General features: G+C 34.0%; 1 protein-coding gene across 2 annotated transcripts in view; it reads left to right on the forward strand.

Moving 5' to 3' along the window:
* Nucleotides 1–24,396, forward strand: part of LOC132730464 (protein zer-1 homolog) — a 28,994-nt gene extending 4,598 nt beyond the window's left edge. For both annotated transcript variants that reach the window (XM_060716389.1, XM_060716388.1), the window contains exons 2-17: nucleotides 523–1,584; nucleotides 2,344–2,520; nucleotides 3,413–3,524; nucleotides 5,738–5,887; nucleotides 6,771–6,862; nucleotides 7,296–7,361; nucleotides 8,319–8,385; nucleotides 8,730–8,783; nucleotides 12,584–12,748; nucleotides 13,359–13,452; nucleotides 15,168–15,238; nucleotides 17,661–17,708; nucleotides 19,600–19,667; nucleotides 21,149–21,337; nucleotides 21,913–22,013; nucleotides 23,690–24,396. In XM_060716389.1, coding sequence (XP_060572372.1) covers nucleotides 602–1,584; nucleotides 2,344–2,520; nucleotides 3,413–3,524; nucleotides 5,738–5,887; nucleotides 6,771–6,862; nucleotides 7,296–7,361; nucleotides 8,319–8,385; nucleotides 8,730–8,783; nucleotides 12,584–12,748; nucleotides 13,359–13,452; nucleotides 15,168–15,238; nucleotides 17,661–17,708; nucleotides 19,600–19,667; nucleotides 21,149–21,337; nucleotides 21,913–22,013; nucleotides 23,690–23,832 — 2,580 coding nt within the window. In that variant the 5' untranslated portion in view covers nucleotides 523–601 and the 3' untranslated portion in view covers nucleotides 23,833–24,396. The remainder of the gene's footprint in view (nucleotides 1–522; nucleotides 1,585–2,343; nucleotides 2,521–3,412; nucleotides 3,525–5,737; nucleotides 5,888–6,770; nucleotides 6,863–7,295; nucleotides 7,362–8,318; nucleotides 8,386–8,729; nucleotides 8,784–12,583; nucleotides 12,749–13,358; nucleotides 13,453–15,167; nucleotides 15,239–17,660; nucleotides 17,709–19,599; nucleotides 19,668–21,148; nucleotides 21,338–21,912; nucleotides 22,014–23,689) is intronic.
* Nucleotides 24,397–25,533: the final 1,137 nt, after the last annotated feature.

The raw sequence follows: 25,533 nt of genomic DNA on the forward strand, positions 1-25,533 counted from the left end.
TTAATCGAAATGACCAAATTGTCTTACAAAATATCTTAATCATTGCCAGTAATCATGAATTCTATCAATTGTAATTGGTTTATTCCAAAGTAAAATACGGAAAACAGGTATTTACAACCCTTCACACAGCATTACCGTGCACTAATCGTGACATAATACATTGGTAAAAATGATTATCATTTGATCTTTCAAAAGAGCGAAATGAGGATACAATGCAGAAAATATGTGTGGACTCAATCGTGATGAGCCCTGAACATTAAATTATTTGTAAATAAAAAATAAGTCATCATTTGAGACTTGAATACATGGTGTAGAAGTACCACCGTTTAAAAGGTATCGTTTCGGTTCTGGGCAATCGTGTAAACGTTTACAAAAAATTGTAAACGTGGGAGCCTTACATGTAAAGTAAATATACATGTTTTAAATATTATAATATATAAACAAGCAAATCAACAACTTTTATTTCTTCTATTTTTAGTATGTGGTGATATTGCTTTTCACAAATGCAGTTTTGTTTTCCAGGATGGAAGTCTATAGAACTGCAGCACTGTCACACACCAGTTAAAATCCTAACAACAAGGCAGCAGATACAAACTTAAAGATGGATGGCCCTGATACACTTCAAGATTTATCTATATTTTACCTGATGAACAATTTAGATATACTTCTACCATGTTTGAATAAAATCAATGACACAAATGAAGGGTTTGAGTCTTCCTTAACCACATTGCTTGGCAACAGGATGCTAGAGTATTACAATCTTCGGGGTACACCATGTGACCATGAGCAGCCATTTGTTGATGAGCTTGTGAAGAAATTTAACTGCTGTACAGATCTAAGCTTAAACAATCAAAGATCTTATACACATGAAAATTTGATGACACTAGCTATGTGCTTTAAATCTGTAAAAAATTTATATATGACATGTTTTGATTCTTCCTATCGATTGGAAGCTCTAAGTGTCTTGTGTAAAAATAATCTCTCTAATTTATCAACTGTTGTGATTACACAGAAATGTGAAGAGGATGACACTATTGGTTGTTTAAACCTGCTTGGTGGGAAGGACTTTGATTCTGATCTACCATACTCGAGTGGTTCTGATGATGACAGTGATGATGACAATAAAGCAGCAAGTAAAAATGATGGAAAAGCAGAAAGTAAAAGTACAGATGGAACAGATGCACAAGAAAACACTCATAATGAAGCAGAGATGGATACCGATGAAAAATTAGCAAGCAAATCTTTAGATAATACTGTTATAGATATGAAGTCTTTCAGCTATTACCAAGTTTACAGCGGTATTCATCCAAATATTCGGCCATGTCGATATTTTGGTTGGTTTTATAGTCTGTTGTCAGGAGTGATTAGCAGAAATCCTAATCTACAGTCATTTAGATTAGTAACAATGCTCTCAAATCCAATTGAGTGGTTTCTATCTCGGCCAGATGTAGCAAAGCTTCAGCATCTCCAATCACTATCATTGTCCTTTGAATATTTTGAGATGTATGCTGCTATCACGGAGGATATGAAGATTCCATTTACGATCAGTTTCTTCACAAAACTACCTACTCTTAGGAACCTCAGGTAAATTGTTCTAAGCTTACTTGCAAATAATGATTTTTTAGCTCACCTGAGCACAACATGCTGGGTCCAATATCTGTTGTCCGTCATTAACATTTTGACTTAAACCCAAACTCCAATAGTGATTAAACTGTACAGAAATGATTAGGATGGTCACCTCCAAAAATTGCTCAAATGGATCTCTGCCAAACAAGATGGCTGCCAGAGCAAAAAATAGAAAAGACCTTGGGCAAGGTCAAGGTCACTTACTTGAAATAGAAAAATGGTGTCCGGAAAATAACTAGAGTCAGGAATGAGAAATTGTAATCAATTGTGGTGTATAACAAGCTTTCATGAAGGCCCCAGTTGATATTGCATTTAGACCCCTGGGGTCAAGGTCAAGGTCTACTAAAAGTAGAAAAATGGTTTCCGGACAATAACTAGAGTTACGAAATGAGATATTGTAATCTAATTTGGTGTATTGCAAGTTTGTATGAAGATCCTGGTTGGGATTATAATTTATTGAAATTATCAAATAATTCTTTGTACACAATTGATACTTCTTTTACTATAGGTTGAGTTCAAATTTTTCTTCAGACTACTTATTTTTCAGAAAGTCAGAATTGCTGGTGGGGGTATTAATCACCTTCAGTGATAGCTTAAATTGTTTTTATAGAAGGTTCTAATTTATAAGTGTCATAATAAATGTTAAGAATATTATTACAATGTGTATGTGATGCTGATACTGTAATAATATATAAAATTAATAAATATGATTTACAGACATTTGGATATCTCCTGCAATCTACCTCTAGAAGACTTTTCCGAATTTGAACCATTTTTATATGCAGAAAATCAGGTTGAAATGTTTGTAGAAGCAGTAAAAGAGATGCCTCAGTTGAAGTCACTAGATATTTCAGGCACTAACCTTGCTACAATCATTCGACATAGTGATGACAGGTAATAGCCAACTATATGACATGAATATTATCTTCTCACATTTATGCCACTGTTTTGGTTTATGTATAACATAGAGTTTCACTTTCTCACATTCATGCACCTTTTTTGCATTTTGATACCAGAGTTTGCTTTGTTGGTCAATTAAGAGAAATTAGAATCTTACATTAATTCTAATCTTCAGTCATTCAAATTTTGGTCTGACAGAGTTATCCCTAACATTCAATAAGGACATAAATACTTTGACCAATGATAAGCTTTTAAAGATTGACAGGCCATAATTAATGTCAGATTCTAACTTGTTATACATGATCATTATCAAAATGGAAACCATTTCAAGAGGGGAAGTATTTCATAAAATTTATTTTGATACATTTATGTCTCTTTAACTAGAATATATTTTATGTGATTTTGATTTTAAATATGGATCTCAAAAACATTTAGAGACGACACATGGCTTTTCCCCCTTAATTGTGAAAGGCCCTGATTTGTGAAAATCAGTGTTCAATTTTTCTTGACATCAGAGGAAGTGCGATATTGACACAATTATCAAAGCCAATTTACAACCCACAATTTTCTTTGTTTGATGAAAAAAACATTTACTTGGAAGTGTTTAAATACCTCTGGTTTTATTGAGCTGTAAATAACTAAGAATATTTTGGGTATTTAAAGATGACACTACTCAGTATAGTAAATATGTTTTTAAAAAATATTTATTAATCTGTTTCTAAGCAGCAATCACAGAAATTTTCTTTTGCAAAAGTGGCATTTCTTGGAATTTGGAAATGTGAAAAGGCTTTTAATTAACTTTTATGGAAAAAGCTCAAAAAGTCATTAAATTTTTTACCCATCATCTTAGTCTAAGTCATAAGATATATATTGTAATATCTTCCAGAGACAAGAAATGTAGAGATCATTGTATGCCAGGATTTGAAGGGAGAAGATTTGAGTTCCTGGGTCTGTATGGAACTGAAGCATGTACACATCGTTTTATACCAGCAGATAGAGTAAGCACAATGTTATTTTTAGCTCACCTGAGTACAAAGTGTCAAGTTGAGCTTTTTATGATCACAATTTGTCCGGCGTCCATCGGTGCTTCCGTGCATCTATCATCACCTTTTTTTAAACTGTGTTGGTGCACTGTTAAACCAAACCAAACAAATATATATTGGTCACATATAAAATTATAAACCAAGGATGATTCTTTTGGAGGAAGGGATTTAAAATTTAGAGAGAAATGTTATCTCTACACAAGTTAGGTAGGAAGACCATCCTGTGTGCATGTTATTTCAATATTCATGGCTACATGTACATCTTACAACTTTAACACAGTTAATAACACTGTTGATTGTCCTACTGTTTATTTGTAAACTTTATTATAAATATATGTACATATAATATTGTAATTATATCAAACAAACTTATGAATGGCATTGGTCATCCCTTTTCGTGTCTTCGTCTTCTAAGATTATTATTTGACCATCTACTGTGATTACTTGGTATCTCCAGCATTACACTTTTAACATGATTATCTATTGATATACATTAATTAAATTTATATAGAATTACTTGACTTTGCTCAATTTTAAGATCAACTTTCTGAATTATAAACATTAGTCAACAGTTACTTCTAGAGAAAAAAATAAACATAAGAAAAAATAGCTTGTAATAAAGCAAGACGTCAACTTTTGTTGATAAATATATGAACATTATGATTGAAGTTTTACAAATTTTATGTGTTATTTAAATTTTAACAAGGAAGTTGTGTCCATGTGAGTAAGTGTTATCAAATTCTGCATTTCTACAGATAGGGCAATGCTTAACACTCTCATGTTTCACAACATCTATCATTTGATTTTTGAGAATTGGTATTCTTAAATTTTTGTAAAAGTCTGACATCAGAGTCATCTTTGTATTTTCTTAATTGCTAGGTATGGGCATTTTTTTCTTGTAACCAGGGTCATTGTAATATTTTCCTGTTGTTTACCATGTGACATGATAACATGATTTTGTTGAATTGATATCCTTCACTGTAAGATACATATCTTTACTGATCTGAGGTAGATAATAGGAGGAAAATTAGGAGGGAAATATCTCTGCTTGTAATGATTCAAACCTCATAATATTGAAAAATGTCAAGCAAAGTAGCATTAAAGTATAACTATGGAACTATCAAAAAGTGTGAAGTCATTTTGTCATAATTTGAAACTGAAAACCACTATGATAATTTTTCCCTTGATATGTATGTAGCATTTAGCACAGAAACCAGTGAAAATCTCCATTTAAAGTGTGTATGTGGATTCCTTCCTACCTAATGCCTGCTTGTTTTCAACATACTCAGAGTATGCATGTTTTACTTGTTATTATTTCTCACTGACCGCCAAAAATTAAATTTAGGGTTAAAGCTAGCCAAGAAAAAGGGAGAGAAATGAATTCTTTTTATGGAAAAAAAAGAATTTTTTGATTTTACCCATAAAATATGGTGCTATATCAGTCAAATATATTTCATATTTGTAAAAAATAAACATGAAATATAAATATGAAAGTGGGCGGAGTCAAGGGACTTCTTTTGCCATTTGGTTTAAAAAATCTGATGAATAAAAAACAACTTTTTGTTGAATTTTGTTTTGAAAACTGTCTAGAATGATAGAAAATGGTCTAACTAAAAAATAAATCCAAACACCAATATCTTTAATTCAGTCAATAAGGCTGTACAGACGTTTAAAGAGTTGTTTAGGAGACATCACAATGTAGCGCCAAACAGCGCATGCAAATTCAGGCAAAACAATTTAAGACACAATAATAATCAATATATTACTGTACAATTGCAGTTGCAGAGCAAGCAAGGGGACTCGTAAACATTTTTCTTTGATAATGAAATTAAATAAAAAGGTTATTTTGGGTGTTGTTTTTTTTGTGAAATATGGTATATATTTTCACGAAACATGATAAAATGCCACATATTTTCACTTGCCATCCCAGCTCGTGAAAATATGTGGCATTTTATCATGTTTCTTGAAAATATATTCCATATTTCACAAAAAATGAAAAAATATCCTCTTGATATTTGCACATGACAGGGAAAAATAAGTTTAAAATTTTATCGTTATTCTAAATTGTGAAAAGATATGAAAGTGAATTTTTGAATATCGTATTACATTGTATAACAATATTGGGATTTTCAATGACAGTCCTAATGTTATAGTAAATGTTTTTTAAGGTGAGTGGCAATGCAAGTATTCATCAGCTAATCGAGGCCCTGATGACTCTACAGCACAACAGTATAATAAGTTCTTTGGTATTGAAAGACATCAGTAGCTGGATACAGGAGCACACTGTCAGCCGAGATAACTGTTTGGCTATTATAGATGTAAGTGGTTTCTCCTTGTTTCTAACTATTATTAGTTTCTTTAAGATCTAACAGTAGTATGTCCTTATCTACCTATTAGATTTTAACAAATAATGACTGACTATCACCTATCCTGTATTTAAAAACTCAGTCAAAAACATGTATGTACAATGTGTACAGTATGTCACAGAGTCAAATATTTCTTGCACTCGAGGATGTACAGAAACAAACTCTGGACGTAGGTTCAATGATATTTGAGCGGTGTCATGACAAAACCAAATAAGTGCGTTTGCGACCAGCATGGATCCAGACGAGCCTGCGCATCCACGCAGTCTAATCAGGATCCGTGCTGCTCGCCTACGAACCCTATTACAAGTAGAGAAACTGAAAGCGAACAGCACGGATCCTGATCAGACTGTGCAGATGCGCAGGCTGGTCTGGATCCATGCTGGTCGCAAACGCACTATGTTGGTTTTGTCATGACGCAGCTCATTTTACACGAAAGTCACTTTAGATGATACAACAAAATACTGGTATACTAATTACATATTAATGTTATTTAGATTAAATAGTGGTTATTTAAATGTATGTATGCATTGTGACAACAGGTACATAATTATGATTTTTGTCAAGATATTTTGTTTGTGCCAACATTATTTCATAGAAACTGAGTTGATAAGGTTGGGTTGCTTTACGCGTGTCTTCTATTTAATTCTTACCAGGGACATAATCAATTATAACATTGGAGAAAGCTATCTTCTAGATTGTTTGTGGTTCACCTGTGTTTATCTGTGTGTCTTTGATAATATACAGTGCTGCCTCAGATCTTTATCTTTCTACTACAGCAAAGCTGGAAATTTGCCTTTTGTTGTAAACTAAAACTCATGTTAAGTTTGTATTTCAGGGTTTTATCATGCTGATGACCAAAATTGGAGATATGGATGCATGTAGGTCTGAGTCTGAGGAATTTGAAGAAAAAACTATTGTGACTGCATTGTTAGTGTTCTTGATACTGAGGTGTTATTATGATAGGATGGTCAATAGATTAATTTTCATGCAAAAAGTCTATGATACCTAGGTGTAAAATATTAACCAGAACATGTGATGTTCAACCATCATTTTAGCATGTCTGAGGTTTAGTTTTGAGTTTTTCTTTGGAGTGTCAACTCTAGCTAACTCACTAACTTTTATCAGTAACATACTGAAATACATTCTCCTTTGAAACAACAAGTCAGAATGGCTATAAACCTAGCCTTTGGAATATTGCATAATCATTTTAAAAACTTGTAGGAAAAAATTATTAGTGTATAAAAAGGGCAGTTATTAATTATATAAATACTTTGCATATAAACACTTTGTTGAAACTTGTTGATTCTGCAATTGTATTTCTTTATCATAATGTAAATTGTATTTATGTTTTTGTTTTTAGGGAAGTGACATATAAACTTGTTGTGGACAATGGGTTGGAAGAATGTTTCACAGTTAGAAGGAAAAGGTATGGTAATATTTTCAACAAGGGGATACAGTAAAAAGAAAGCTTAAAAATATATAATATGCAAATATAAATATTACAATGTCTGCAGTGTATCACTATTTAACTTGTCAGAAACAAGAATATTTAGAGGGTGATTCACCATCTGATTGTACCGCCTACTTATGTTCTTATGTACCAGGGCTTGATCAAGATATTTTCTGCTGGTTGGGGGTGGGCTGGGCAGTGGGCTTAAGTTTGTAACCTCCCTATTTATGGGGGCTCTGGGGGTTTTCACTCAGGAAAAAGATGAATACTACATGTTAAATGGTGGCTTCTGGTGCCTTTTAGATGCATATTTTAAAATAGAAGGGTCTATTTTTCACAAAATTTCAGACTTAAACACATTTAAGTAGGGTCTTTCAAATAGAGATTTGAAAAACCCTGATGTAAGCTAAGGTTTTAAATTCTTAATTCTAGTCAATCTCTGAAAGATAAATCTTTAAAAAAAAAAGAAAGGAGGTTTCATATGCATTTATGAACAAAACTTACAGTTCATGTTTCAATATTTCACTGAAAATATCTACTTTCAACAGTGTTAAATACTAATCTTTTTATGGAACTTTCATGTCATACTTATTACGCTATCTGAATACATTTCTGGTAAGAAAGTGAACGGTAGTGGAACATTATAACTGATTTATAGGGAAAAACTGTATGATTTTAAAAGAGTTATCAAGAGGGGAAGAGTCCTATAAATGGTCCCACTCTAGAAGGGAAAATCCCTGGTAATGGTTAACATAAATCATAAAATAAAGAGATGATTTATAAATGCATATTGGTTAAAAATTTACTTACGGTTCCGTATTTTATACATATATATCAAAGAGTTTAAAAGTAATTTAGGTACTAGCTGAAGGCAAATTTAAATACTTCATCAATAACTTAACTGTTTTTAAAGGCATTTGGTCTTTATTGCAGATTGTTGCTTGATCATCTAATGACATTTTGTGATGCAGAAGGCTGGAGAAGGAAATCAAAAACACAGGTAAATATTGTGTCATTGTTTGCTAATATACAGGTATATGTCCAGGCATGATGGCAGGCCAGAATGTCTGTCAAGTTAGATCAGTAGCTGCAACTTTAGATATATACATTTACAATGTTTTCAACTCATTTATAATGTGTTCAACAAGTAGTTTACAAAATAATGTTTATATGTGTATTATGTTATCAAAATGATTAGTCACCAAGAATTTCTTTATCATTAGCGAACACAAGAAAGAAATCTTTACTTCTTTTTATAAAAAAGTAAATCTAGTGTTTCTCATAATGAAATGAATGAAGACTTCTGTGTAATACTAATCTGTGTTACATATATCAATTTTACAGCTTATGGAGTATTGTATTTTGCTGATTGTTCAACTGAAGTTAGGGAATACTGCTGTAAGTATTATGCTGTTAATCATTTATTTGTATGTTCACCTAACTTGATAGTGTTAAAATCAGATGATGTATTGTTCAGCTCTTATTTTTGTGTCTGTGTGATATTGTGGATAATTATATGGTTATTGGAACTAAAAGATAAAAGTATATCTTTGAAAAGTGATGGTGTTGGTAGTTTACCCTCTGGATAACTTCAGTAAGCTGCATTGAATTTACCAGCCTCTTCAATATTCCTGGGCAGGCTTCATTTTCGGAAGGAACATCCGTACATGTCAGAGCAGAGGTACAGTGCGAATGACTATAAAAAGAATTTCATGACTGTGGTGACCTGCACCAGGAATCAAACCTGGGGCGCCTGTTTTACAACCCAACCCTCTACATATTGAGCTAACCGGACATTGACATAAATTGGAAGAACAATATTATAGTGACTTAATGCACTTCATTGTCATGTTGAGCTGAATTGACTTTATATTTCAAAGTATTGATTGTTGTAATGGTGATTGACCAACATTAGATATTAGAAAATGTTAACGATAAAAATGAATCTGCCTAGTATATAAAAAAAGACTGCCCAACACTTTTTTTGGCCGGGTTGCTCATGTGCAAACCCAGGTTATAGTATGATGAATGATGGGCGGCGGGCGGGCAGGAAAAAATTTTCGTAACAGTTTTCTCAGCAACTACTTATCACAGCCTCTTGATATTTAGCATACAGCATTGACACATGGTCTCATACTGTGGGATTCAATTTCTGGTCTGTCGCTCATCCACTTCCTGTTTACCAACTTAGTTAAATTTTCAACATTAACAGTGAATGGTAGGAAATTTTCGTAACAGTTTTCTCAGCAACTACTTGTCACAGCCTCTTGATATTTGGCATACAGCATTAACACATGGTCCCATTCTGTGGGTTTTGATTTCAGATCTGTCACTAAAAATATCCTCTTCCTGTTTACCCACTTAGTTAAATTTTTGATATTAACTGTAAATTATAGGAATATTTCGTAACAGTTTTCTCAGCAACTACTTATCACAGCCTCTTGATATTTAGCATACAGCATTGACACATGGTCCCATACTGTGGGATTCAATTTCTGGTCTGTCACTCATCCACTTCCTGTTTACCGACTTAGTTAAATTTTCAACATTAACAGTGAATGGTAGGAAATTTTCGTAACAGTTTTCTCAGGAACTACTTATCACAGCCTCTTGATATTTGGCATACAGCATTAACACATGGTCCCATACTGTGGGTTTCGATTTCAGATCTGTCACTAAAAATAATATCCTCTTCCTGTTTACCCACTTAGTTAAATTTTGGATATTAATTGTAAATTATAGGAATATTTCGTAACAGTTTTCTCAGCAACTACTTATCACAGCCTCTTGATATTTGGCATACAGCATTAACACATGGTCCCATACTGTGGGATTCGATTTCAGATCTGTCACTTATCCACTTCCTGTTTAGCAACTGAGTTAAATTTTGGACATTAATTGTTAATGATAGGAACTTTTCGTAACAGTTTTCTCAGCAACTACTAATCACAGCCTCTTGATATTTGGCATACAGCATTGACACATGGTCCCATACTGTGGGATGCGATTTCAGATCTGTCACTTGTCCACTTCCTGTTTACTGACTAAGTTAAATTTTCAACATTAATGGTCAAAGGTTAACATTTTTTGTAACATCACAGCTTCATGATATTTGGTATACAAATGCAACCCGACCTTTTCTGTCTTTGACCCATTTTATTAAATTGAGTGTTACATGAAGATTCTATCAGCTTTTTATATAACTCTCCCAGGGTCACTTAAGTTATTAATCGTTCATGCAAAGTAAATTATTTAAATAAACAGAATTATGGTTAAATGTAAACTTATTTTGACTTTTCACCTGTTAACTCACTTTATAGCCGTGTGTGCACATAATGTCACTTCAAGGTACCAACTTAGATATTTATAAATTAGTATGTGCATTTTTGTGCCCCCACTTTAGTGGCGGGCATTTAGATTTACCCTTGTCCGTCCGTCTGTCTGTCCACACTACCGAATAGGGATAGAGGGCCATCTAACTGTAAACAGAACAAAAGAGAACAATAGAGTTCATTCCGTAACAATAGAGTAAGGGGCCATTGGCCCTCTGTTAAACAATAGAAAATAACAAAAGAAATGGCCCTTTATTCCATTTCGGCCGGATGTCCGTCCTTTCGTCCGTCCGTCCGTTCACTTTTGTGTCGCACGTAACTCAAAAAGTATTTGACCTAGAGTCATGAAACTTTACAGGAATGTTGATCAGCATGTGTAGTTGTGCACCTTGGATATTCATAGTATTTTCAGAGTTATTGCCCTTTACTTCGTAAAATTTTGCAATTTTCAACTTGTGTCGCATGTAACTCAAAAAGTATTTGACCTAGAGTCATGAAACTTTACAGAAATGTTGATCAGCATGTGTAGTTGTGCACCTGGGTATTTTCGTCTGGATATTTATAGTATTTTCAGAGTTATTGCCCTTGACTTAGTAAAATTTTGCAGTTTTCAACTTGTGTCGCATGTAACTCAAAAAGTATTTGACCTAGAGTCATGATACTTTACAGGAATGTTGATCAGCATGTGTAGTTGTGCACCTGGGTATTTTCGTCTGGATATTATTAGTATTTTCAGAGTTATTGCCCTTGACTTAGTAAAATTTGGCAATTTTCAACTTGTGTCGCACGTAACTCAAAAAGTATTTGACCTAGAGTCATGAAACTTCACAGGAATATTGATCAGCATGTGTAGTTGTGCACCAAGTATTTTCGTCTGGATTTATTTAGTATTTTTAGAGTTATTGCCCTTGACTTAGTAAAACTTTGCAATTTTCAACTTGTGTCACACGTAACTCAAAAAGTATTTGACCTAGAGTCATGAAACTTTACAGGAATATTGATCAGCATGTGTAGTTGTGCACCAGGTATTTTCGTCTGGATTTATTAAGTATTTTTAGAGTTATTGCCCTTGACTTAGAAATTTTTTGCAATTTTCAACTTGTGTCGCAAGTTACTCAAAAATGATTTGACATAGAGTCATTAAACCTTATGGGCAGGTTTCTCAGCATATTTAGATTTGCACCTGGGGTTTTGCTTGTGGATTTATCCAGTATTTGTAGAGTTATTTCCCTTGACTTAGTAAAAAGTTTGACAGAACAGTGGCGCGATGGGGGCAACCGTGTCCTATGGACACATTTCTAGTTCTGTCAATCATAAGCAAGTATTTGTCTGATTTATATTTTAACCAAATGAGAGCATTCATTATACTTTGGGCAAATACCTATCTCATTGAAACAAAATGTAAAACCTAAAAAAAATGTAACATTTCAGACTAAAGATGTTTAAATTAATTTTGTGCTGCCCACTTCATCTTAAAATTTTAAAAGGGATGATTTAAAAGTGATTTTAAATCTAATTTTTTGAAAATAAAATTTTTGCTGTGAAAGTTCTTTTTGATAATTAAATTTTCACATTGTGTCTGATATGTCTTTCACTAGTGATTCAAAAAATCATGTGGGATTAGTAGTCAGTCACTTACAGACAAATTGGTGATTATTGTTAAATGATCTGGGAAAGCTGGTTAGGTGGACTGACTAAAAATTTGTTAAAATCAACATTAAAGGCGGTTTAAGCAAAGAAACAAAATATGTTTATTTTAAAATATTTGAAGTTAAGTGAAATATGATTTTGCCTTACTACATATGTATTGAAATATAATGGAAATGTACATTCATATTGAAATAAATTATTTTGCTTATTTTACAGTTGTACAGCTACAGATTTAAGCAGTTTGTACCAGTTTTGCAGGTCATCTTTCTTAGTAAAGTTGGCAATGATAAGAAAGCTCATGCCATCAATGAACTGTATACAGTATGTAGTACCAATCAGGAATACAAGATCATTGCTGGTACCAAACTTAATCTTGTTCAGGTAAGTATAGTTTATGTATTTTTCTTAAACTTGCCATAACTTACCCGGTAATAGGTGGATTTTATTGATACTTGGGCAAACCAACACTTGACCTTAAAATGACCTTGAGAGAGAAGACTTGGTCATTGAAATTTGCTAAAATTACCTTAATTTTGATTCATCAATAATGGATTAACCGTCACCTAGGATAAAATGGTTGAGTTGAGCAATTTAAGTATTATCTCGACCTTTAAATGACCATGACTTATTGAATTATCACCATATTGGCCAAATATTTCATTTTTATACAAACATTCATGTGATGTAACTCAAGTATGATCTTGACGTTTGTCTTTGACCCTCAAGGACAAATTTGAAAATTTATTTAAAATCTGTAATTCTGAGTAATTCTTATGTGATCTTGATATTGGAAAGACCTTCACCAATAAAAGCCTTATCAATGTTCTTACATTTGCTAAGTGTAGCCCCTTCTTGTTGTGACTCTTGTTTCAGTAATAGAAGCTTTTTACACGAGGTATTTTTCACTTTCAGTGATAGTTCTAATTTATCATGTTGTGGAGTTTTTCTTTATTTTTTTTTTCAAGACCATTATTTATTGTTCTTATTTCAGAATTTGTTAAAAACTGTAGAAGGGCTGTTGATTGAGGAAACAAATGAGAGTTTAAACTTACTTAGAGTATGGAAAGTTTTAGGAACACTTACAGGTATTATATTGACATATTCTTAGATTTTTAGCTCGTTTGTCATACATTTATCGCATGAGCCTTAAGAATATATGGATGTTTTTATCTGCAATTCATTTAAATGACATTTCTTATACCACACTGCCAAAGTTCATGAAACCTTGCAGAAATATTCCTTGCATGAAGCTCTATCAGGTTTGTTCCAATGGGTCCGATATATTGATCACAGAAAATAAAGAGTAGAATTTTAATTGCAGCCTTTAGAAATCATGCCAAGGGCCTGGGGCTTAATATTTGGTGTATATCAACTACTTATGATTCATTTTCTCAACCCAGTTTGTACAAATAATAATTGGGTTAAAATTGGCCTGGCCTTGTAGGGAAATAGGTTATCCATACCATACCAAAAAATGGCTAGAGCTTAGAGATTTGGTGTGAAATATTGTCTAGTAGACGTGCACCAAGTTTGTTCTGATTATAGCTCTTGGGGTCAAATTTGGGTCATGATTTTTTTTCTGATACATATCTTGTAAAATAAAACCTCTGACCCCATAAAGGCTAGAGCTTAGATATTTAGTTCGAAACATTTTCTAGTGGACTGCTACAAAATTTGTGCTTGTACCACCTTAACTTGCAGTAAAATGATGGCTAAGGCAAATCACTGTTGGTTCCGTCAGGATAAAAGTCAATTACAAAATAAATTATACAATATACAGAAACAAGTCAGTATGTCTTCAGCAGAATAAAATACATGTAAGCCTACATCAGTAACTTATTAACCAGGTTTTCAACGAAAACCAGGTTATTGTAATGCCGAAGTCTGCGGCGGGCAGGCGGGTGTCAACTTTTGGTTTCTGCTCAATAACTATAGTATGCTTTGGCCTATTGACACCAAACTTGGTGTATGGATAGCCTATATCAAGAGGCTGCTTGGGATTGCTACCCAGATGTCTGTGATCAAGGTCAATGTCACTGTTACTAAAAATAGAAATTCAGTTTCTGCTCAATAACTTGAGTTTGCTTTGGCCTATTGACACCAAACTTGGTGTATGGATAGCTTATATCAAGAGGCAGCTTGGGATTGCTACCCAGGTGTCTGTTATCAAGGTCAAGGTCACTGTAACTAAAAATAGAAATTCAGTTTCTGCTCAATAACTTGAGTTTGCTTTGGCCTATTGACACCAAACTTGGTGTATGGATAGCTGATATCAAGAGGCAGCTTGGGATTGCTACCCAGGTGTCTGTTATCAAGGTCAAGGTCACTGTTACTAAAAATAGAAATTCAGTTTCTGCTCAATAACTTGAGTTTGCTTTGGCCTATTGACATCAAACTTGATGAATGGGTAGCTTATATCAAGAGGCAGCTTGGGATTGCTACCCAGGTGTCTGTGATCAAGGTTAATGTATAAAGTTTTCATGTTATAACTTGAGTTTGCTTTGACCTTTTGACACCAAACTTGCTGAGTGGCAGCTTTGGATTGCCACTTAGATATCTGGGAGCAAGTTCAAGGTCATTTGCTTACAATAGAATTTTCAGCTTCTACTCAATTACTTCAGTGCACTTTGACCTATTGATTGCTGTCACATCAAAACTTGGTCGTTGAAAACCTGGTAATCGTCGCATTGCGGCACTTCTTGTTTGAATTTCATCTTAACTAACATACAATTTCTATAATTAGTATGTAACCATTTTTTTACTCAATGTTTAAGATCAGCTAAAATTTATTTGTTTGCAGATGAAATTCCATGTAATTGTGAATTGTTTGTCCAGAACAAAGGCTGCCAGTTTTCAAAGCTGTGTATTGATGTAAGAATTTGTTTTTAGTATCTCTAGGAAATGTTAGTTGTTGTTATATTTAAGATGATGTGATATATGTTACTTATCTATGTAAAAAGATGCATATTTAACTAGAAATGTGTCATCATGCCACGGATGCCCCCGCATGCAGTCAAAATTTCAGATGTTATAATATTTAGTTCCAAATTTGTTTGCACAAATTATTTTTTTCATTTTAAGTTCAAAGCCCTTAAAACTTTTCAATGTTAACACAAACCATTTCCATACAATGTTCAAGGCACTGAAATTATTCAGTCTTAACCTTTTGAAAATAGCATATTTCATATTTGTAGCCAAAATAATGGCTACATACATTTCCACAAAAGTATGAGTGCTGAAACTGAAAAAATTTTTCCAACATTCAAGAAAGATAAGTTTGTCCAAAATCATTGAACCATGACCAAATTCAAACTTAAACTGCTTATTCCTCAGATGTATCTATATTATTTTCAAAGTGAAAGGGACATAACTCTGCCAAAAAATCATTGAACCATGACCAAATTTGAACTTGACCTGTATTTTATTATGACGTATCCATATGTCAAATTTGAGTTGAATGTGTTGTACCGTAGGGGAGATAATGAACAGAAACTGAAAATTTCATATTATTTTCAAAGTGAAAGGGGCATAACTCTGCCAAAAATCATCGAACCATGACCAAATTCGAACTTGACTTGTATTTTATCATGACGTATCCATATGTCAAATTTGAGTTGAATGTGTTGTACCGTAGGGGAGATAATGAACAGAAACTGAAAATTTCATATTATTTTCAAAGTGAAAGGGGCATAACTCTGCCAAAAATCATCAAACCATGACCAAATTCGAACTTGACCTGTACTTTATCATGACATATCCATATGTCAAGTTTGAGTTGAATGTGTTGTACCGTTGGGGAGATAATGAACGGAAACTGAAAATTTCATATTATTTTAAAGTAAAAGGGGCATAACTCTGCCAAAAATCATCGAACCATGACCAAATTCGAACTTGACCTGTATTTTATCATGACATATCCATATGTCAAATTTGAGTTGAATGTGTTGTACCGTTGGGGAGATAATGAACGGAAACTGAAAATTTCATATTATTTTCAAAGAAAAAGGGGCATTACTCTGCCAAAAATCATCGAACCATGACCAAATTCGAACTTGATCTGTATTTTCTCATGACATATCCATATGTCAAATTTGAGTTGAATGTGTGCAACCGTTACTAAGATAATGAACGGAAACTGATGATGACGGAAGGACGGATGACGGAAGGACGGAACAGGGTAACACTATATGCCCCGGCTATTACATAGCGGGGGCATAATAAATGATGTTGCTTTGTGGCTGATGTAAATAGATGACTAGTTCATTTTGATCGCTAGTTAACAAATGGGTGACCTCCATGATGTAAATAGACTACCAGTTAACAAGTGATGTTGTTCTAAGTATGATAGATAAATATACATAATATTGCTAGTTAATAGATAAAGGGTCTCTATGGTTAGTGGTGTAAATTGGTAATCAGTATATAAGAGGTTTCCAGTGGTATAGACTGCTATCCCTTGTGGCTGAGGCATCAGAATTGCATCCACAGTTTATTCCTGTGTAATTAAAAGAGGGGACTAAATGGGTTTGAATAACTTGAGTCTATGCATCTTTGAGCTCCAGTAGGTGGGGTGGTTTTGACCCCTGGTGTTGCTTTGAAAATTGTAACACTCTGGGTTAGGCAAACTCATCTTCTGTTTCGACGTCACATGACCTAAACTGTGTTGGTGTGCCATAAATGTAATTAAACAAAACAAACAGACTGTTACTAAAGATAACATGTATACAAAGTGGCATGCAAAATAAAGACAGGTAGTAGGGTGCATGACCCAGTAGAATGCATAGATGGCACTAACATATGTTGGTAGGATGACAAGGAAGGGTGCTGGAGTTTGTGAGACCATAGACAGCTTGTAAAGCAGACTCTTAACTGGCATAACAGCTGCTATTAGGGCTGTCTACCTTTCCATTGTTGTCACATGTTACTGTATGTTGTATGTAGGTCTCTTTGATTCCAGTGCAGTGACCCAACTTCCAGGCCCAAAATGAAACTTTTTAGCTACTTTTCTGTCAAAATTGTGCGGAGGTTAATTATCACCACTTACTGCTTGGAAGAGCATGACAGTGACATGGTCAGGATCCATACTTAAAAGGGAAAACTACCTTTTGGATTATGCGTCATTAAGCTTAGAATTATGTGAAAAGTGTATTTTGGCTGGGTGAGTAAGTTAAGGTGCTATACTCTTTAAGGAATGTCAATTTTTATCAAGCAACTTGTGCATCATTTTTACAATATGGAAGTAAATTAATTTGGTTCAGTTTTATGAAGGTAGTATGTTGCATTTATTTTTCAGAAATATCCACATGATAAAGGTCTACACAAAATGATCCTTGGAATACTGGTAGGTTTCTTCCTAAGATTCATCAAGTATTTTATACACTGCAGTGCCCAGGATGTTTTCTGTTGCTCAATTATCTAACTTGAAAAATATCCCATATTGGCTATTGCTTAGTTATTATAAATGAATTGGACACATTAATCCTCAAGGATAGACCTTCTATATATTCTACATGCAATAAAGATGGACTTTTAATGTTAACACTATTTCATTTCATCAGTTCTGCGTAAACTTCATATTGTTATTATGTTTATAAAAACAACAAGTAATAACAACTTTATCTTACTACGAATTCATTATTATGATAAAGTTCATCAGGTCAAAACATAAATAAAAAAATACATGAGTGAGTGATATTAGAAACTGTTTTATAATTAAAAAATATCTATGGATAATATTCAGTGAACAATATTTTGATTAGTTTGACATTGTTGTAAAGTCTTTGTGGATGTTTTAGGAAAATACTTTTTTTTATCAAAGAAAACATGCAATTTTTCTCAGTAATTATGCCCCCCTTAAAGAAGTGGGGGGGGGTATATTGCTTTGCATTTGTCTGTTGGTTGGTGGGTCCGTAGACCAAATGGTTTCCGATCAATAACTAAAGAATACTGAGGCCCAGGAACTACAAACTTGGTATGGGGATTGTTCATGACTAGAAGATGACCCCTTTTGATTAAGGGGTCAAGGTTACATTGACCTTGTAGGTAAAAAGGGTTTCTGATCAATAACTTGAAACCGATGGGCTGTTGACCCTCAAACTTTGTAGGTGCATTGGTCTTGGCAAGTAGATGACCACTATTGATTTTAGGATCAGGGGGTCAAAGGTTAAGGTCACATTGGCCTTTTATGTCAAAACAGTTTCCCTTCAATAACTTGTGTTGTAGGTAAAAAAACGGCTTCCAATCAATTATTTGACATTCCTAAGGCTGTTAGCCGTCAAACATGGTAGGTGCATTAGATTTGTCAAGAAGATTACCCCTATTGATTTTGGGGTTAAGGGGTCAAGGTCATATTTACCTTGTAGGTAAAAAGGGTTTTCAATCAATAACTTGTCAACCCTAGGCCCTTGGCCCTCAAACTGCATAGGTGTATTGGTCTTGGCCAGTAGATGACATCTATTCATTTTAGGATCAGGGGGTCAAAGGTTAAGGTCACATTGGCCTTTTATGTCAAAACAGTTTCCTTTCAATAACTCGACAATTCATGGACTCTTGACCTTCAAACTTCACAAATACAGTGCTTTTGGTCATGGATTTTTGGGTCAAGAGGTTAAAGGTCAAGATCACATTGACCTAATAGGTAAAACAGTTTCTGATCAATATCTAGACAACTCATGGGCCCTTTACTTTCAAACTTCACAGGTGCATTTGTCTTGGCCAGTAGATAACCCATATTGATTAAAGGTCGAAGGTCAAAGTAACATTGACCTTGTACATCAAAAAGGTTTCTGACCAATAACTCAACAACTCAAGTTGCCATGGTTAATATTCTTGATAACTAAAAATGTGTTGGTGATACACATTTCAAGATAACCTTTATTGATGTTTTGGTCACTAGGTCATAAGTCAGTCACAATACATTGTAATCTGGCCACATGACTAATTTGATGTCGATAGGCGGCATACATGTTTTACAAATATATGTTGTTATAATTTCATTTGTGTATACTAATTTTTTATTTGTCTTTTTATGTCTGACAGTAAATACTTTTAAACCCAGGGGTCAGTAGCTTTCAATAGACTTTAATGTATAAAAAATTCATTTACTCAAACAAATTAACATTGGGGCATATATTGCCAACTGTGCTCAAGTTTTTTCAATTTAATTGTAGGGAGTGTGACACAAATCAATTATTGGCATTTTTTAAATTTTTTAGAAATTTGGATTATTCCAGGTTGATGTGTCAGAAAACTCCAGCATGTCTTCATGGTTGATGGTGTCTGACATGATGACAGTATTCAGGTAAATATTCCTGTTACACATTAATTCGCTGAATTTCTTAGAAGCGCATGCCTCAGATGTCCATGTTAAGCTTGTCTATTAGAAGAATAGGAAGAGCTATTGTACTCACTCAGGCACCGAAGTTGGTGTCAGCATCACATTGTTGTTAAGTTTTTGCATGCAAGTGTTGATATCTCCAAAACTATTGTAAGGAATAGGTTTTAACACCACACACTTATTTGAGAGCATAAAAAGAGGTGACTGTCCCAACTCTTACGGCCCTTTTTAAACTTTGAAAATTCTACATTATTCAGCCTCTGATTTTACTGTCGAGCACTGAGTAATAGTCAAGTACACTGTCCTACTAACAGCTCTTGTTAATGTAAGAGTGTAAAGATGAAAATTTAAAATAAGTCTGCCAACAGTGTAGTGTGCCATGGTAAGACTAAATTGATATGCATGTTGTCCTTGCTCTCTACTGGTGGCAATGGTTAATCACTACTGGTGGCAAAGATTTATCACTACTGGTGGCAAATGTTAATCACTACTGGTGGCAAATGTTTATCACTACTGGTGGCAAAGGTTATTCACTATTAGTGGCAAAGGTTAATCACTACTGGTGGCAAAGGTTTATCAATACTTGTGACAAAGGTTAATCACTACTGGTGACATAGGTTAATCACTACTTGTGGCAAAGATGAATCACTACTGGTGGCAAAGGTGAATCACTACTGGTGGCATAGGTTAATAACTACTGGTGGCAAAGGTTAATCACTACTGTTGGCATAGGTTAATCACTACTTGTGGCAAAGATTAATCACTACTGATGGCAAAGATTAATCACTACTGGTGGCATAGGTGAATCACTACTTGTGGCAAAGATTAATCACTTCTGGTGGCAAAGGTGAATCACTACTTGTGGCAAAGATTAATCACTACTGGTGGCAAAGGTGAATCACTACTGGTGGCATAGGTTAATCACTACTTGTGGCAAAGATTAATCACTACTGATGGCAAAGATTAATCACTACTGGTGGCATAGGTTAATCACTACTTGTGGCAAAGATTAATCACTTCTGGTGGCAAAGGTGAATCACTACTGGTGGCATAGGTTAATCACTACTGATAGCAAAAGTTAATCACTATTGGTTTCGAAAGTTAATCATGGCCTGTTTCAGCAGAGTAAGGGTTTAACTTTTGATATTAGTGACACTGTTTGATGACAGCTTTCTTTGATTTTTTTTTTGCATGTAATTTTATTACGTTGTTACAATTATGTTAACAGTTTAAGGCTAAACTTGAATAAGAATAAGTTATAATTATTAGTTGTATGACCTTGGATGTGGGGATAGAATCTAATCATTCATTTGCTTTTCTTTTTACCTGGTAATGTACATAAACAATGTCTTAATGATGTCATATATTTCATTTCTACCATGATGAATAAAAAGTTGGAATAAATTGCTTTTATTGTTTATAGTGATGTTTCTAAATTTCTACAGACAACTATTGTTAGATGGGAAAGATACAAATGTAAGATTTCTCGCAGCTGGACTTCTGCTCAGACTTGTATCATATGGTGCGGAGATATGGACGTTGTCTGAACCTACTAGAGATAGTATAATTATGGAGATAGACAAGACAATTGAAACATTGGATGTCAATGAACTTATCACTGACAATAAGTTCAGGTATTGCTATTTTTATGTTAAACTACAGTATGTTTTCAGGCATGTTTTAGATACTATAATAATATTTAAAAATAAATGACTAAAAAACCTTTTGTAAGATAAATTTTATGTTGCAACTTTTCTGGGGAAAGTCATCGTTGCCTTGAGCATGGAACTTATTGCTTTTTACTGGTTAGTTCCAGGAACAGACTTGATAATGTGTATATAAGTATTAAGTTTAATACTTAATCAGATTTGAATAATGAGTGATGCCAATAATGATAGTTTTCTCATAAAGGGTGAAATCAGTCTTTTTCTTGGGGACAATAGTCTGCTGTCATGAAAATGTCACATTTGATGTTTCATGATCTCTGCCATATGAACATATCTGCAGATATTTCTAAATTATAAATTTGATCATTTTCATGTTTAATGGTTGATCTCTGCTTAAGTGGCTGCTATGGTGTGTGGACAGTAGCTAGTGCTACCTAACTCTGTCAATTAACAGACTCAATCTAACTGATTTTGATTAACAATGTTAAAAGTTTGGACATTCTGTAAGCTTTCCAATGTCATGTATTTTGTATGTTTTACAGCAAGTCATTGAGTATAGTGTTGTCACAGATAGAGAACTACAGCCTACCTGTCCAACAACATTGGGCAGCTTGGCTCCTTGCTAACCTCATTTCTGCAACACGTAAGTCATTTGTTAAATATGTTTATTTCATTTTGTTGTGTTGGTTCAATAGTGAAACTCTTGACTGTATTTTGACTAAACTTCAGTGGAATGATCCTTAAATGGTTCCCCATCAAAATTGTGCAAATGCCTCCCTTGGAATGCATCAGTAGGTCATAGAACCAAGACCGTGGGTATGAGAATGAAAATTGTCTGAAACTAGAGTTTCTACTACCAACTTTGTTCAAATGATGCCCCTAGGATTGGTCATGAGTTTTCCAGATTGTATCAAGTGAAATATTCCAAAAATTGTGTTTGTTTTGTTAAAATTATTGTTTAAAAATGCTTATAAATGTTACTTTTGAAACACCAAAAGCTAGAGCTTAAATATTTGTCATGTAACAGTGCTTAGTGGACCTCTACAGAGATATTTTAAATCATGGTCCTGAGCATCACAGGTTTTGCCTTAATATGTGTAAATAGTCGAAACTTCAAATATCATAGTCACAGAAACTATAAGGGCTATAGCTTAGATATTTGTAATGCAACATCGTCTAGTGAACCTCTACCAACATTGATCAAGTTATGGCCCTTGCTCACTCATCAATACACAGATTTATTTAGGGGATACTTAAAAAATTCTTTGCTGTTGCATATGTGACACATGGCCAATCATTGTGAATCTTTTCACAGGAGAATGTAGTTAACTTTGGATGTAAACAGGCCTCAATAGATTACAGATCCTTAGTTGAGCTACTTTGAACCCTTTATTTAAGACCTAATTAATTAGCAAATTGTTTAGAGCAAATTTGATTGGGAGAATAATGGGTTCACTATTATGTTTTTGGCCTGAAAAAAGGTATGGATGGGGAGAAAGGGAGACAATTGTATAATAAGGTCTAGAATTGACATGTATAACTAAGATTTTACCTATCTATCTAATCTACCTACCAACCTATCGAAACACCCACCTATACAGTTATGACTCATGTAACTGAAAATAAAACCTTATAATGCTGCAGTTAGAATTTCTTAGTCAATTGAATTGTTGGATTGTTTTTTGTATGATAAAGAACTTTGTAATTCACATTGCTTCTTTGAAAACCTTTACAGATGATTATAAATATGAAGAGGTAACAGTTATCTTACTGCGCAGTTGATTAGTGCACTCATTATTGACTTATGTTTTATAGTGTCATTCACAGAAAAACAGAGTTTTATTGTCTTCCCTGCTCTCTTGCATTTTTAGCTTGTCTGTTTTGAAGAAATAGTTGAGCTATTGTGTTTGCTGCGTTGTTGTGCAAAAACTTTAATGAAGCCCATTATTCAAACATTTTAAAAGTAATCAATACATGTATGAAACTTTTAATACTTGCTGATCTTAGGAAGGTGAAGGTGTTAGACAAGGGGCATAATTCAGAAGGCAGTATTTGTTTTAGTTATGCCCCTTTTGTAACTCAGAAATTTTGTCAAAAGTGGTTATTATTACTGATGAGCGTAAAAAATGCATACAGTGCTCTTGTTTTAATGATGTTTCAAAATTGCATGATAAGTGTTTGGTGATAAATGGCTTATAAACGATAAATGTATAATTTGTAAGTGCAAACACAAAGAATTAAATTATAAACAAACAAATTTAATATTTTTACATTGAAATTGAATGAAATTTACTGTTTTTGTTTGTTTTTAACTAACAGCGGAAACGTTCTGGGATAAACTGGAGGCTGAAGATGGGTTGTCAAGGATTGAGATTGTGTTGCAACATGGAGGAGTTAAAGACGACATTGTTAGTCTACTGCAGAAGATCAAAACACTAACCTGTGAATATAGACATCAATGAGCAGATTGGTTATATATCAGTGATGTATAAATCATATATTTGTGAACCTTCTTGTACCTACATTTTAGCATGGTTATACATCAGTGATGCATAAATCATATATTTGTGAACCTTCTCAAATTTTAGCAAATAGTTTTTATAGGTTCATAAATAGGCTCTTTCCAGAGATCTTTGGAAGAAATATGTGTTCATACTAGCTAGCAATTATGTGTTCATATTTTGTAATTGTCAGTTGTTTTGCAGTTAGGTTCATAATTATGGTTACACTTTATTTAGGGTCACTAAAACTAACTTCCGTCTTTGATAGATAGATACATGTATGTTATTGTAAAGCAAATGATGACTCATCAACACATTTTCTGGGGATCTCTTCTAACTCTTTAAGCTTTGGAATTGTTTACAATGGTAGGATTATGAACTTATATTAGCAAATAAAAAGAAATGTGAATGCTCACCTGCACCATTTTGTTGATGTGTATCTTTAAAACTATAAAGAATAAACATATAGAGCAAAGTTTTTGGAAAGTTATAAAATTAAAAAAGTGTGTGACTTTCACTACAGTACATATAGATGAGAGAATACCTATTCAAACAAAGCCTTAGCTAGTGCTATAAGGATCTAGCTGTTGGTGTAGGATTTGCTTTTAGTACAGATAATTATTTGTAGTTTTTGTTGTACTATTTTTCCCTACTGTTTTGTATACGGTTGTGCCTATGTTTTTATATGCCCGAAAGGGCATATTATGTTATACCCCCTGGCGTCCGTCTGTCTGTCTGTCCGTCCGTCCGTCCGTCCGTACGTCCGTCCGTCCGTTAGCAATTTGGTTTCCGGAGCATAACTTAAGTTCCATTTGGCCAACAATGTTCAAACTTCATAGGATGATTGCCCATATTGGGTAGAAGACCCCTATTGATTTTGGGGTCAAAAGGTCAAAGGTCAAGGTCACTATGACCTTAAAACTGAAAACAGTTTCCGGAGCATAACTTAAGTTCCAAGTGACCCACAATGTTCAAACTTCATAGGATGATTGTCCATATTAGGTAGAAGACCCCTATTGATTTTGGGGTTACAAGGTCAAAGGTCAAGGTCACTATGACCTTAAAACTGAAAACAGTTTCCGGAGCATAACTTAAGTTCCAATTGACCCACAATGTTCAAACTTCATAGGATGATTGTCCATATTAGGTAGAAGACCCCTATTGATTTTGGGGTCACAAGGTCAAAGGTCAAGGTCACTATGACCTTAAAACTGAAAACAGTTTCCGGAGCATAACTTAAGTTCCATTCGACCCACAATGTTCAAACTTCATAGGATGATTGTCCATATTGGGTAAAATACCCCTATTGATTTTGGGGTCACAAGGTCAAAGTCACTATTACCTGGATACTGAAAACAGTTTCTGGAGCATAACTTAAGTTCCAATTGACCCACAATGTTCAAATTTCATAGGATGATTGTCCATATTGGGTAGAAGACCCCTATTGATTTTGGGGTCAAAAGGTCAAAGGTCAAGGTCACTATTACCTTGATACTGGAAACAGTTTCCGGAGCATAACTTAAGTTCCATTCGGCCCACAGTTTTCAAACTTCATAGGATGATTGTCCATATTGGGTAGCAGACCCCTATTGATTTGGGGTCAAAAGGTCAGGGGTCAAGGTCACTATATCCTTAAAACTGAAAACAGTTTCTGGAGCATAA

Source organism: Ruditapes philippinarum, unplaced genomic scaffold (assembly GCF_026571515.1).
Source record: "Ruditapes philippinarum isolate M1 unplaced genomic scaffold, ASM2657151v2 ctg2922_1_1_1_1, whole genome shotgun sequence".
NCBI lineage: Eukaryota > Metazoa > Mollusca > Bivalvia > Venerida > Veneridae > Ruditapes > Ruditapes philippinarum.